Source organism: Mobula birostris, chromosome 7, assembly GCF_030028105.1.
Source record: "Mobula birostris isolate sMobBir1 chromosome 7, sMobBir1.hap1, whole genome shotgun sequence".
NCBI classification, from domain to species: Eukaryota; Metazoa; Chordata; class Chondrichthyes; order Myliobatiformes; family Myliobatidae; genus Mobula; species Mobula birostris.
This window is the reverse complement of record NC_092376.1, coordinates 35,719,257-35,734,417: the sequence shown is the minus strand read 5'-3', so window position 1 is coordinate 35,734,417 and position 15,161 is coordinate 35,719,257. Positions and strand designations below refer to the sequence as shown.

Below are 15,161 nucleotides of genomic sequence, written 5' to 3'. Positions count from 1 at the left end.
TGAAGGCTATAATTGCTATTAGTAGTTCCTGCAAATAGTAATTCATGTCTTTTACCCTTCAAAGTTAGAAGTTGACTTGATTAGGTAGCAATAAATTAGATGAATTATTTCAATAGTTTAAGAAAACTGTACCGTTCCTGTTTGCCACCATACATTCCAGAACCTAGTTTTCATCATAAGTAGATATTGATCATTTTAGTCTACTCAAGTAGCAACATGTAGAGCATGTAAACTTATAAAGTACATGTAGTTTCTAAGTGACAGCTGGTATGCAATTTCATTAATGTTAAACTTTTTATCCTATTTGTGAAATTTGCCTGTGGGGTGCTGCAGCATTTTTTAAGCATTTAACAGTTTTAAGGCTAATTTTCAAAGCCATTTGCTAAATAGAAATATTTAATAAGAAATCTAATAATAATAATACTACAAGCAAAACTTACATATATCAAAGATCCAGATAATGTCAAATTCATAAAATACTACATTAAGTTGAAAGTCTGAATAGTTGATAAACAGTGAATTATTAATTACATGTGTCTGAAACCTGTTGATATTTCAGAAGTACTATTAGAAATATATCAGTTTTAAATATAAAGTTGTAACTAGTTTTGCATGGTTTTTCTTATCAGCCAGATCCTTTGCTATTTTTATTATTAGTGAATAGAAAAGTACCTGTAATGCTAAGTGAATTATATTATTTGAGGCTAAAAATTTTTTTAAAGTTACAAAAAAGAGAGTGGTTTCTCTGCCATTGTTTTTCTAATTCCCATTTAGGCTCTCATCCTAGGGGATCTGGAGATACTTTTTAGCTCAATATTCTGTTTACTGACCCAAGAAAAGTGAAACTAATCTCGATGCCACAATTATTCTAGTGGCCAAATTCTGTAAATAAGGACTATGAGATAAATTTGATCTTTATTGCCTGGCAGGCATCCTGAGAGTCAGATTGTAGTTCTATCGATTCCAGTGAATGGAAAGCGACAAGTTTAATAAAGAGCGTTCCATATGATTGTCAGATTACCAACAGGTGATGAAGATAACCGTCTACTCCTTGTTCTGAGAAATTCCCAATTAGTGCTTTGATGTATTTTAAAAAATTGTTTTGTCTGCATGTGAAATAGTTTCCATATTTATGGGCTCTGTGAGGTCCTTTTCACCAAAATGTGCTGACAGTCAACGAAACAAATGAATGTCATCATATTCACAGTTACAAACAAGTTATATTAGAGAGTGCTTCAGCCCACTGAAATACAATTTGCATTGGTCAGTTAAATAAACCCTTAAATACAATGAGCACTTATATAGTAATGTAGAAAAAAAATCTAAATTGCTTGATGCTGTTTAAAAAAAAACAAATGTAGGTAGCCAAAGAATTAGATATTAATTAGGTGATGTGACTGAGAGCTTGGCCAAAGAAGTGCTTTAAGAATGCTCTTGGAAGTAGAAGGTGAAATACTTGAGAACATGAGTTCTAAAATCTGCATCCAGATGCAATTCTTGCGTTAATTACTTTTAATAATATTACTAATGCAACGGCAACTGTTGTATTTTAGAACTTAATGAAATCAGTTCAGTCATTGTAAGACACTTGTTATTATTTCTCTACAGGTCTTAGGGGAGCTCCAGGATACTCTCTAGAACAGGCCCATCATTTGCCAATTGAAATGGATCCGTTGATTGGTAAATCCATTGTAGCTAATTATGGTGTTTCAATTTAAGATTAGATCTTTATGATTGTTCTCTTAATTTTTGCTTCTTTATGTCAAGTGCAGTAAATTAAAGACATAACAGCAAAACTTAATAATTAACTAGAAAATAAAAAGAGCTTTGTCAATATCTTTGATAAGCTTAGCATAAGTATTTAGGCATACAATTTTAATTCAGAGTTTTAACAATAAAATTACTCATCTTACCATTCCTTATATTTGTAGTTTAATTACAGATATTAAATTATGCTCTTTGTGACCAGTAGTTCTTTAAAGGACTGCCATTTTTCAGCAATTCAAACAAATCTATGCTCTCGAATTGCACATGAATCTCTGTGCCAAAAGCTTCTAGTCACTGAAACAACCCAGTACTATCTCATCTTCAGCTTATCTTGCTAACTTTGACAACTCCTACCTTTCCAAGTATTGATTAATCATACCCCATCAGAATCTTTTCCAATAATTTCTGTACCACTAACCTTAAGACTCACAGGCCTGTAATGATCTGTGTATCCTTCTTGAATAAAGGTACAGTTCAGTCTCATCTACTTCAATAAAATTTGCAAACTGATTAGGGAGGGTTCCGAAAATGTGTTACTGTATGCTACAGAGGTCTTTGGTAATCAGAGATAGTCATCAAGGCTTTGCTGGTAAGCGATTTAATCTGATCAATTATAATTTTTTGATGTGGGCAGTCTAGTTAATCATAAACACAAGAGATAATGTAGTTGATGTAGTTTACATAGGCTTCAGTAAGAACTTTGACAAGGTCCCATAAGTGAAACTGGTCTAAATGGTTAGTGTTAATGGGATGCAAGACAAATTGGCAAATTATATCGAAAACTGGCTTGATAACAGGAGGCAAGGGACGATGGTGCTGGGTTGTTTTGATGACCTGAAGCCCATGAGAAGTTATTCCTAGAACCCTTATTGTTTGTTACCTGCATTAACAATTTGCAAATAATTTGGAGGTGTGAATTGTTCCCAGGAGACACAAAATTGATGGTGTTACTGCAATTGAGAAGAATGGTCTTAGGCTATAGGATGATATCAAACAGTTGACAAAGATGGACAGAGCAATGGCAGATAGAAGTAAATACAAATGATGCATTTCACTGCAACACATACAAAATGCCGGAGGAACTCAGCAGGCCAGGCAGCATTTAGGAAAAAAAGTACAGTCGACGTTTTGGGTTGAAACTCTTTGGCAGGACTGGAGAAAAAATGCTAAGGAGTAGATTTAAAAGGTGAGGGAAGGGGAGAGAGAAACACAAGGTGATAGGTGAAACCTGAAGTGGAAGGTGATGAAGTGAAGAGCTGGGAAGTAAATTGGTAAAAGAGACAAAAGGCCATGGAAGAAAGAAAAGGTGGGAGGAGCATCAGAGGGAGGCAATGGGTGGGCAAGGAGATAAAGAGAGAGAGGGAAAAGAGGATGGGAAATGATGGAGAAGGGGATGGGGGGCATTACTGGAAGTTCGAGAAATCGATGTTCGTACCATCAGGTTGGAGGCTACCCAAACGGAATATAAGGTGTTGTTCCTCCAACCTAAGTGTGGTCTCATCACAACAGTGGTGGAAGCCATGGATAGACATATCGGAATGGGAATTTCTCGTTGCCACATAACAGGGAAAGATATGATTGCATTGAAGGGGGTGCAGAGGAGATACTCTGGATGTTGCCAAGGGTGAAGTGTTTCAATTATAAGAAGAGACCAGATAAGCATTTGGAATAAGGAGGTTGGTCGGGGGTGGGGGGGGGGTGGGATGTACCTGATCAAGGAGCACAAAATTATTTAGGGTATAGATAGAAAAGATAGTAAGGAATTTTCTCCAAAGCAGTGGCATGTGAAACTACGTAGATTTAGGATAAGAGGTGAGAATTCTGGAGAGGATCTGAGAAAGAATTTTTGTACCTATTGTGGAAGTACGCCATGTTGTCCTTTATGACTAAGTATTGCACCCTTGCAAGATGTGTCTGGATGAGAATTCCTCCTCCACATCCAATGACACTTTGAGATATGGATTGGCAATAGAGTGCACAACACACTAATATCTCACATATACTCAAGATGCATTCCCAGGAATGAAAGAGCTAATGGAATTCATGCTAATAGCAATCATTATCGTGTTTGTAGCATAGTGCTGCTGTGCTATAAATCTGGTACAAATCCCTGCCATCCCTTAGTACTCTTGTAAGAATGACACAGTGTGGAGGAACTATCTGTGAAGACTGCTATCTTAACAGGCAGAGCCTTCCATCTCTCCCTCCCTTTATAAGCCTGCATACTCTTTTCTCCCCAGTGATATTTCTATGGAAACAAACAGATAAAGAAAGAGATGAACATCTTATATCACCACCAACATTGAATCATAGATTTGTACAGCACAGAAACAGGCCTTTTGGTCTATCACATCCATGCCAACCTTTTTGCCCATTTACACTAATCCCGTTTGCTGTATAGGGTCTGTATTATTCTGTGCCATGTTTACTTAGGTGCCTGTCTAAATGTCTTTTAAAGTTGGTGATTTTATCTGACTCTGGCAGCAAGTTCTAGATATCAACCACTCTCTGTTAAAAAATTGTCTTAAATCTCCTTTAAAACTCCTTCCTCTCACCTAAAACCTGTGGCCCCTTGTTTTTGATACCCTTACCATGATTATATACTTCTGACCATCTACTTGATATTTGCCTGTTCTAATTTTATATATATCTATCGGGTCCCAGCGTCAATCCCTGTCCAACTTTACTGGTCACAGACTTTTGATCGAAGAAAATGTCCTTTCACCATTGCATTCTGCCTCTTGTCACCAAGGCAATTATGGATCCAAGTAGTCAGGTGGACTTGGATCCTTTGTGATTCAGCCTTCTGGACTAGCCTATCATGAGGGAAAATGTCTACTGCCTTGCCTTCATCAGTCTTCTTAGTTACCATCTCAAAAACTTAAATTAGAGAAGCAGGATTTCTCTCACAAAAAGCCATGCTGAAGGTTCTGATTAGCCCCTGCTAAATGACCCTAAATTATATCCCTTAGGACTTTCTGTAATAATTTCCCCACCAGCAATATAAGACCTGTAACATCTGTAACCTGGCTTATTCTTGCTGCCCTGCTTAAATAAAGGAAAAAACTATGACTTTCTTGCAGTCTTCTGGCTCATGAAGATGCAAAATTCTCCGTAATGATCCCAGCTATCTTCTCCCTTCGTTCCTATGGCAATGTGGGATAGATCTCATCTAATCATAAGGATTTATCAATCCTTATGTGTCCCATGACACCTAACACCACCCACTCCTTAATACTGATCCGCGCCACCAGATTATCCATATACCCCTCCCTGAATTCTTATCAACTGATTAAAAATAAGGAGTATTCATTTAATACCTCACCCCAAAATGCCTGGCTCAAGATTGACGTAAGACCATAGGATCCAACAGTCTATCAAGATATGGCAAAATGCTGCCAGTTCCCAGCAATCATCTGTATTCATTGCATTGGCCAGGTTCCAGTCTTGAACCTCACATCTTGATGCTGAGAGGTTTCATGCCCCACTCCTCACAGGCAGTATGCTCAGCAGGCAGAATTGTGTGCAATTACTTAAACTTTTCAGTGCTTTCTTAATAACTTGATATTAATGTGCTTCCCTTCTGATGATTAACCCAATTCACCGTGTTTGAAGGCCAGTCCTATAATATAATCCTACTACAGTGGAGCGCCACAGTAGCGTAGCAGTTAGTACAATGCTATTACAGCTTGGGGCTTCGGAATACAGAGTTCAATTCTAGCGTCCTCTGTAAAAAGTTCATGTCCTTCCTGCGAGCTCCAGGTGCTCCAGTTTTCTCGCACAGTTTGAAGTCCTACCAGTCAGCAGGTTAATTGGTCATTGCAAGTTGTCCTCTGATTACGCCAGGGTTAAATAGGTGGGTTGCTGGGTGGTGCGGCTCTTTGGACCAGAAGGACCTGTTCTGCACTGTAGCTCTAAATATAATCATTGTGTTCAGTTCTGGTTGCCTCGTCATAGGAAGAGGCATGTGTGTGATGTAAAGGTATTGCATAGGCTCTACATCTCTTGTAAAAAAAAACTTGATCGGCCATAAAAGTAGGCATTTTATTAAGTGCTCCCAATTTTCCACACAAAGACCTAAAGTATAAAAATATACTGTATGTACAGGATGGAACAATATGATATAAACCTACACAGATATACAAGATAAATACAAGGGGTGATTGATAAATTCGTGGCCTAAGCTAGAAGGAGTCAATTTTAGAACACCTAGCACATTTATTTTTCAACATAGTCCCCTCCGACATGCACACACTTAGTCCAGCGGTTGTGGAGCATACGGATCCCTTCTTTGTAGAAGTGGTCCACAGCAGAGGTGATTGATATGTTCGTGGCCTAAGATAGAAGGATAATAGACAATAGGTGCAGGAATAGTCCATTCGGCCCTTCGAGCCAGCACCGCCATTCACTGAGATCTTAGCTGATCATCCACAATCAGTACCCTGTTCCTGCCTTCTCCCCATATCCCTTGACTCCGCTATCTTTAAGAGCTCTATCTATCTCTTTCTTGAAAGAATCCAGAGAATTAGCCTCCACTGCCTTCTGAGGCAGAACATTCCACAGATCCACAACCCTCTGTGTGAAAAAGTTTTTCCTCAACTCCGTTCTAAATGGTCTACCCCTTATTCTTAAACTGTGGCCTCTGATTCTGGACTCACCCAACATCGGGAACATGTTTCCTGCCTCTAGCGTGTCCAATCCCTTAATAATCTTATATGTTTCAATCAGATCCCCTCTCAGCCTTCTAAATTCCAGTGTATACAAGCCCAGTCGCTCCAATCTTTCAACATATGACATTCCCGCCATCCCTGGAATTAACCCAGTGAACCTACACTGCACTCCTTCCATAGCAAGAATGTTCTTCCTCAAATTTGGAGACCAAAACTGTACACAGTACTCCAGGTGGGGTCTCACCAGGGTCTTGTACAACTGCAGAAGGACCTCTGCTCCTATACACAACTCCCTTTGTTATGAAGACCAACATGCCATTAGCTTTCTTCACTGCCTGCTGTACCTGTATGCTTACTTTCAGTGACTGATGAACAAGGACACCTGGATCTCGTTGTGCTTCCCCTTTTCCTAACTTGACACCATTCAGATAGTAATCTGCCTTCCTGTTCTTGCCACCAAAGTGGATAACCTCACATTTATCCACATTAAACTGCATCTGCCCACTCACCCAACCTGTCCAAGTCACCCTGCATTCTCATAACATCCTCCTCACATTTCACACTGTCACCCAGCTTTGTGTCATCTGCAAATTTGCTAATGTTACTTTTAATCCCTTCATCTAAATCATTAATATATATTGTAAATAGCTGCAGTCCCAGCACCGAGCTTTGCGGTACCACACTAGTCACTGCCTGCCATTCTGAAAAGGACCCGTTAATCCCTACCCTTTGTTTCCTGTCTACCAGCCACTTTTCTATCCGTGTCAGTACCCTACCCCTAATACCATGTGCTCTAATTTTGCCCACTAACCTCCTATGTGGGCCCTTATCAAAGGCTTTCTGAAAACCCAGGTACACTACAACCACTGGCTCTCCCTTGTCCATTTTCATAGTTACAGCCTCAAAAAATTCCAGAAGATTAGTCAAGCATGATTTCTGCTTCGTAAATCCATGCTGACTCAGACCTATCCTGCTACTGCTATCCAAATATGCCACTATTTCATCTTTTATAATTGACTCCAGCATCTTCCCCAGCACTGCTGTCAGACTAACTGGTCTATAATTGCCTGTTTTCTCTCTCTCTTCTCTCTTAAAAAGTGGGATGACATTAGCTACCCTCCAATCGGCAGGAACTGATCCTGAATCTATAGAACATTGGAAAATGATTACCAATGCGTCCACGATTTCTAGATCCACCGCTTTAAGTACCCTGAGACGCAGATCATCAGGCCCTGGGGATTTATCAGCCTTCAGTCCCATCAGTTTATCCAACACCATTTTCTGCCTAATGTGAATTTCCTTCAGTTCCTCCATTACCCTACGTCCTCTGACCACTATAACATCTGGGAGATTGTTTGTGTCTTCCCTAGTGAAGACAGATCCAAAGTACCTGTTCAACTCATCTGCCATTTCCTTGTTCCCCCCCACCCATAATAATTTCACCTGTTTCTGTCTTCCAGGGCCCAACTTTGTTCTTAACTAATTTTTTCCTCTTCACATACCTAAACAAGCTTTTACTATCCTTCTTTATATTCTTGGCTAGCTTACCTTCGTACCTCATCTTTTCCCCCTGTATTGCCTTTTTAGTTATTTTCTGTTGCTCCTTAAAAGTCTCCCAATCCTCTGGCTTCCCGCTCATCCTTGCTATTTTATAGTTCCTCTCTTTTATTCTTATACTGTCCTTGACTTCCCTTGTCATCCACGGTCACGCCTTACTCCCCTTAGAATCTTTGGAATGAACTGATCCTGCACCTTCTGTATTATTCCCAGAAACACTTGCCATTGTTGTTCCACTGTCATCCCTGCTAGGGTATTGTTCCATTGAACTTTGTCCAGCTCCTCCCATAGCACCATAGTTCCCTTTGTTCAACTGTAATACTGACACTTCCAAGTTTCCCTTCTTCCTCTCAAATTGTAGATTAAAACTTATCATATTATGGTCACTACCTCCTAATGGCTCCTTTACCTCGAGTTCCCTTATCAAATCTGGCTCATTACACAATGCTAAATCCAGAATTGCCTTCTCCCTGGTAGGCTCTAATACAAGCTGCTCTAAGAATCCATCTCTGAGGCACTCCACAAACTCCCTTTCTTGGGGCCCAGTACCAACCTGATTTTCCCAGTCTACCTGCATGTTGAAATCCCCCATAACAACCGTAGTATTACCTTTGCGACATGCCAATTTTAACTCTGGATTTAACTTCCACCCTATATCCAGGCTACTTTTTGGGGGCCTGTAGATAACTCCCATTAGGGTCTTTTTGCCCTTATAGTTTCTCAGTTCTATCCATACTGACTCTACATCTCCTGATTCTATATCCCCTCTCGCAAGTGACTGAATTTCATTCCTCACCAACAGAGCCACCCCACCCCTCTGCCCACCTGTCTGTCCTTTCGATAGGATGTATATCCCTGAATATTCATTTCCCAGCCCTGGTCCTCTTGCAGCCATGTCTCTGTTATTCCCACAACATCATACTTGCCAATTTCCAACTGTGCCTCAAGCTCATCCACTTTATTTCTTATACTCCGTGCATTCATATATAATACTTATAATCCATTACTCCCTTCACCTTTCACATCGATTCCTATTGCACTTGGCCATACTCTCCGATCCCTTCCTATTAATTCTGTTGTCTTTCTTAACTTTTCTTATTCTCTCTTTCCCTTTAACTCCATCCTTATATTTCCAGTTCGTCCCCTCCCCCCCACTACTTAGTTTATACACACCCGTGTAGCAGTGGCAAATCTGCCTGCCAAAATGCTGGTCCCCCGTCTGTTAAGGTGCAACCCATCCCTCTTGTACAATTCATCCTTGCCCCAAAACAGATCCCAGTGGTCCAAGAATCTAAATCCTCGACTCCCACACCAGCTCCTCAGCCACACATTCAGATCTCCTATCTCCCTGTTCCTGTCCTCACCAGCACAAGGAACTGGAAGCAAACCAGAGATAACCACCCTGGAGGTCCTGCTTTTCAGCCTTCTTCCGAGTTCTCTGAAGTCACGCAGCAGAATTTCTTTCCTCATCCTCCCGACATCATTTGTGCCGACATGCACCACCACTTCTGGCTGTTCACCTTCACCCTTGAGGATGCCCTGCAATCGGTCTGTGACGCCCTGGATCCTGGCACCAGGGAGGCAACACACCATCCTTAAATCCTGCCTGTTGCTGCAGAAACCCCTTTCTGTACCTCTCACTATGGAGTCCCCTACTACCACGGCTCTGCCTGACTTCCGTCTCCTCAGCTTTGTTTCAGCGCCAATTTTTGACTTGCAGACCTGTCCGCCTCTCAGACTGGCAAAGTCTTCTGTCCCGACAGCTCTAAGAGGGTGAACCTGTTTTCAAGAGGTACATCCCCCGGGGGTCCCCTGTACTCAAAGCATCCATCTCTTCCTCATCGTCGCCCCCTTCTCTCTTCCGGTATCTTCGGTGTAATGATCTCGCTGTTGGTCCTGTCCAGAAAACTCTCAGTTTCCCGGATGAACCTGAGGTCATCCAGTTGCTTCTCCAGTGCCTCAACACGGTCCTTCAGGAGCTGAACCTGGACACACTTTCCACATTTGTAGCAGCCAGAGGCACCATCAACGCCCCTGACCTCCCACATGCAAGCAGCACACTGAATCAGTTGATCTGTCATTTCTTCACCACTTCTCACCCTCTCCAACTGTGGCGTAGTCTGCTCCCTCAGCCTCTTCGCCAAAGACTCTCGAGACAAAGACCCGCACTTTTCTCACAAGGCACTTCCCTCGACAAGGCCACTCCCCAACAGGCCGCTCCCCTAGAGCGAACCTTGATTATGTTAGATGACATTTTGACTAATTCATTTCACTTGTCGCACCTCGTCCAACCTCGAACGTTTGTCTTGCAAGCTGGTCCCGACCGGTTTTTAAATCAACCGCTCCTTCTCAGCCAATCCCCTCACTCAAAGAGTTGAACTGCACGTGCATGTAATGAGAGCGTCTTGGACCTCCAGGTGGTCCATAGCAGGGGCGACTGATTGTGGTCTAAGGTAGAAGGAGATGAGGGCTCGCGGTGCATGCACGTGCAGTTCAATTCTTTGAGTGAAAATGCAGAAAGTTTGAAGTTAATAACTCATCTCCTTCTACCTTAGACCATGAGTTTATCAATCACCCCTGCTGTGGACCACTTTCTGGAGGTCCAAGACGCCAACTTCTACAAAGAAGGGGTCCGTATGCTCCACGACCACTGGACTAAGTGTGTAAATGTAGGAAAAATAAATGTGCTAGGTTTTCTAAAATTGACTCCTTCTACCTTGGGCCACGAACCAATCAATCGCCCCCCGTATTTACACAGATCAATTGATATTCAAATCCTTCCTCAACTTAGTTCACAAGCACCTACCACAATTTATGGTCTACCTCCAGTCATACTAGAGAGTACACCGAGGCCCATTTTGTACCTTTAGCCCTCCTCCCCAGTAGCCCATGGAATGTCCCTGCTGCAAACTCAGGAATAATACCTGCCCTAAAGCAGCGCCTCGGTTTTGCTGAGACGTACCCAGAACTGCCAAACCGCAAACAAATGAACAGACAGGCAGACCAATGGAGCACTTAACAAACAGCAAATGTAAAACAAATAAACATTTATGTTTTAATAAGCATAACTGTTATTCCCTGTATGTTTTTGTGTGTGCTGCTTCAAGGGTGTAAAATTCTTGCAGTGCTGCCCAAGGGCAGTGACAAAGCCCTCTGTCACAATGTAAAAGTTTTAGAGAGAGTTCAGAGATTTACCAGGATGTTGTCTGGATTAGAGAAGATGTCTTATGAGAAAAGTTTGAGTGAGCTAGTTCATTTCTCTTTGGAGCAAAGGAGAAAGAGAGGAGACTTAATGGAGTTGTATAAGATAAGCTGCATAGATAGACTGGACAGCCAGCACCTTTTTCCCAAGTCTGAAATGGATAATGGCTACTATGAGAGGCGTAATTTGAAATGATTAGAGGAAGGTCTAGGGGAGATATTAGAGTTAGGTTTTTTTACGCAGGAAATGGTAAGTGCATTGAATGCACTGCCAGGAGTGGTGATAGAGGCAGATACATTAGGGCCTTTTAAGAGCCCCTTACATAGGCTCATGGAGGGCTATGCGGGAGGGAAAGGTCAGATTGATCTTGGAGTAGTTTAAGAGGTTGGCAAAACACCGTGGGCTGTAGGGCCTGTACTGTTCTGTGTTCTATAATAAATTCCGTGTTTACCCTTTATATAAAAACGTTCAACTGGAGTTTGCTCATCTGAATACCTCTCTGCAGTGTGCAATTGTAGCTGCAGCCAGGCTTGTGAAAGGTTCCTCTCTCCTATTTGGGTTCTCTGCACTTGGCTGTGATGGATGTTTATAAACAGCTCAGGACCATGAATGGTCGACTAGTGACTGCAGTCTCTCAGTACGAGGGGCTGTAGACTGAAGCAGATAGATATGGGGACCATGTGAGTGGATTACATGAGAACTAGTGGTGCGAAGAGAGATGCTGAAACACTGAGAGAGGACAGGACCTTCAAACTCCATAATACCAGTGGCACTCACCCATTTCTGACATAGAACAATCTGCGTATCTAGATCATGTGGCTGTCATCAAAGTCTCCATAGCTGCACCAATCCAGATTATCATGACAGCTGTCTGCTCCCTGAAGGCGGCTCTGAGCTCCTAGTTGTCAGCTCTCTGTTGTTCCAGCACGTACATCTGCTACTGGATGGCAGCAGTCTGTTCCCCAGTGGCACCTCGCTGCTCTTGCAAAACACAAGTCTGTACCCTGGATGACAGCAGTAGAGTTATGATTGGTGCTTCCTGAGTTGACACTAAAGCACAAAGATTTTGGATGACCGTTGTCTCTTCCAAAATCGATGCAAAAAAAATACTTATTTCAAGTGCTATGTCGAATGACAGTCAATGCCACTTGGCACTGCAGTTCACACCGTTGCCATACTGGCTTCCTGTCAGGAGCTGGGCATGGACTCTCCCATATTTCTTGGCATTTCTTACACTTTGACAGGTAGGCTAGATAATACAACAAATATTTCCATATACATTTGCACCAGCTTCCCATATATGTACTAAAATTACAATCTTCATTCTAGTTCTCCAGATTGCACCTTTTTAGCTAATCTAAGCACTTCAGATTAACTGCAACCTGTTAATGTTAAGTAATCTAGACATGCTTACATGCTTCATGTGCATGTATGTATAGTGTTTATAAATTAAACATGAAGCACATTAAACATGTTTGTCCAATGTTGACTTTCAATTTTTACAATGCCAGCATCTGAACTGATGCCTGGTGGTGTCACTGCAGGAAATGATCTCTGCAGCTGTTTCCAACTGCTATTTCCTGTCAGCTCTGGCATTCTGATCCTCAACAAAGTACAACTGAAGAAAAGTTTGCTCTACTGCAGAGCGTCTATTGGATCTATTTCCACATAGAGATACTTGTCAAATGGTTCTCTTATCCTGATGTCAATTAATGCATGAATTAGATAGCAGGAGCTCCATTCTGAGCCACTAACTAATCATGACCATGTATGAACAAAAAGGGGCTGTAACACTTGCTCAAAATGTGCTCTGATATTGTTCCAATAATCATGATCTAGCATAATGAACTTAAGTATGATGTAATAGCTTTGATCATCCTCAGTAGGGTTCCTAATGTTACCCATTATTCAGTCATGACATACTGTGACTGGGTTTTAACTTCGTATTTGTCTCTCCCAAGGCTCTTCATCGGAGAAGACATGTTTACATTAGATCTCAAAGCGATTGCTCTGCTGAGAGGCTACTAAATCAAATTGCCTTATAGATGTGGGATATGACTCTATTTTTCATTAGAGAAGCTGAGTAGTTTGGCCTTGTATGTCAAATTGTTTTCTTCTTCTACCATGAGTGTCTGATTTTGTTGATTATAAAATCTCTTTGAGGAACATAAGAGAAACCTCAGTAGGGTACAAGTGCAAAACAGAAGACAGCTGAACTTCATTTACTGAGCAGTGCATCTGTTTGTGAATATAGATAAAATGCCATTCTTAACCTTTTTAGTTCATAGTTAGAGCTCCATTGTCCAGGTTAAGTAGATAGCAAGAGGTGAAAATTGTTTGTTTGACCAGCAAATAAATCATGGTAGCATAGCAGTTAGCACGACGTTATTACAGATCGGTGCATTTGAGTTCAGGGTTAAATACCAGTATCCTCTGTAAGGAATTTCTACATCCTCCCTGTGGAATGCATGAGTTTCTTCCCACAATCCAAAAAAAGTACCAGTTAGTAGGTCAATTGATCATTGTAAATTGTCATGTGACCAAAATGGGGTTGTCGATTTTTGTTCAGTGGGCCAAAAGGGCCTATTCTGTGCTTTATCTCTAAATAAATAAATAAAACTTTGTTTCTTTCACAAACATTGTTTTCCCTTTGTCTCCCTGCAGCCAATAATGCTGGTGTGAACAAAAGGCAGATCACAGACCTTGTAGATCAGAGCATTCAGATTAATGCCCACTGCTTTGTTGTGACAGCAGATAATCGTTACATACTTGTTTGTGGATTCTGGGACAAAAGTTTTCGAGTGTACTCAACAGAAACAGGTACATGCTACGTAGCCACAGAAAACTATTACTAAAGTTAAGGACGATAGTTTGAATTCAGAGCAACTAGTAATATTAAATATATATAAATAACAAAGAAGTTGTGCTTAAAGTGCAGAATTTGAATATTGAGTCTTTGAATCTTTACATTGTACTGTGTATTCTTTCTCTTTTCAGTTATGTCTCTTTAAGTTATGGGAATTCACTCAGGAGACATCTCTGGTTATTATTTCAGACTACTACCTGAATAAAAATTGCTCAATTGATAGTTCATTGATAAAATAGCAGCAGATTTTTTTTGCAGAATGGAGACTCCAGACCAAACTGACATGTGGTTGGTTTTAAATGCATCAAAGACCACTACAAAATTACTGCAGCACATGTAGGAGGCAGCTTGCCTGAACATTTTCAAGAATTATTATGGACAGATAATAAATAGGGGCTTACAGTGATGTGCTCAGTTGGAAAGAATATAAAATATGCCTAACCATTATGCTCTGCAGTAGGCATGTTACTCAAATCTATTTAGATATTGATACCAGTATTGATGGTATCCTCAAAGTCAAAGTCTGTCCCGAGCCCTGTGGTCCATCAGGCCGGTGCTCAAGCCGGTTTCTGTGGCGTGAAGCAACTGAGAGTACGAGACTCCACCCCACCCCCCGGATAATTTAATTAATTTAAGGCATCCGTTAGTCTTGTGAGACCATGGATCTGTGCCTGGGCAAGGTTGTATGGAAGACCAGCAGTTGCCCATGCTGCAAGCATCCCCTCTCCACGACACCAATGTTGTCCAAGGGAAGGGCATTAGGACCCATACAGCTTGGCATCAGTGTCGTCGCAGAGCAATGGGTGATTAAGTGCCTTGCTCAAGGACACAACGCGTTCCCTCGGCTGGGGCTCGAACTCACGACCTTCAGGTAGCTAGTCCAATGCCTTAACCACTTGGCCACGTGCTCACACTCCCCGCATAGGACACCAGTCTATCACGTAGCCTCAAAGTAATTTCTTTTAAATTAAGCTTTACTCAGTTATTTATCAGTTAATATATTTTTAAAACACCATAAAAGGAGGTGTGAATGATCTTGCACCATATGTAGAAAATAACTCAAAAGATTAACACCTAAAAGGAAAGCTATTTAATTATA

At 41.3% G+C, this 15,161-nt stretch overlaps 1 protein-coding gene across 9 annotated transcripts in view; it reads left to right on the top strand.

Annotated features, from left to right (window-relative positions):
- Positions 1–15,161, top strand: part of nbeaa (neurobeachin a) — a 908,137-nt gene that overhangs the window by 863,608 nt on the left and 29,368 nt on the right. For all 9 annotated transcript variants that reach the window (XM_072262897.1, XM_072262901.1, XM_072262905.1 and 6 more), the window contains 2 exons: positions 1,609–1,680; positions 13,861–14,016. In XM_072262897.1, the coding sequence (XP_072118998.1) occupies positions 1,609–1,680; positions 13,861–14,016 (228 nt within the window). The remainder of the gene's footprint in view (positions 1–1,608; positions 1,681–13,860; positions 14,017–15,161) is intronic.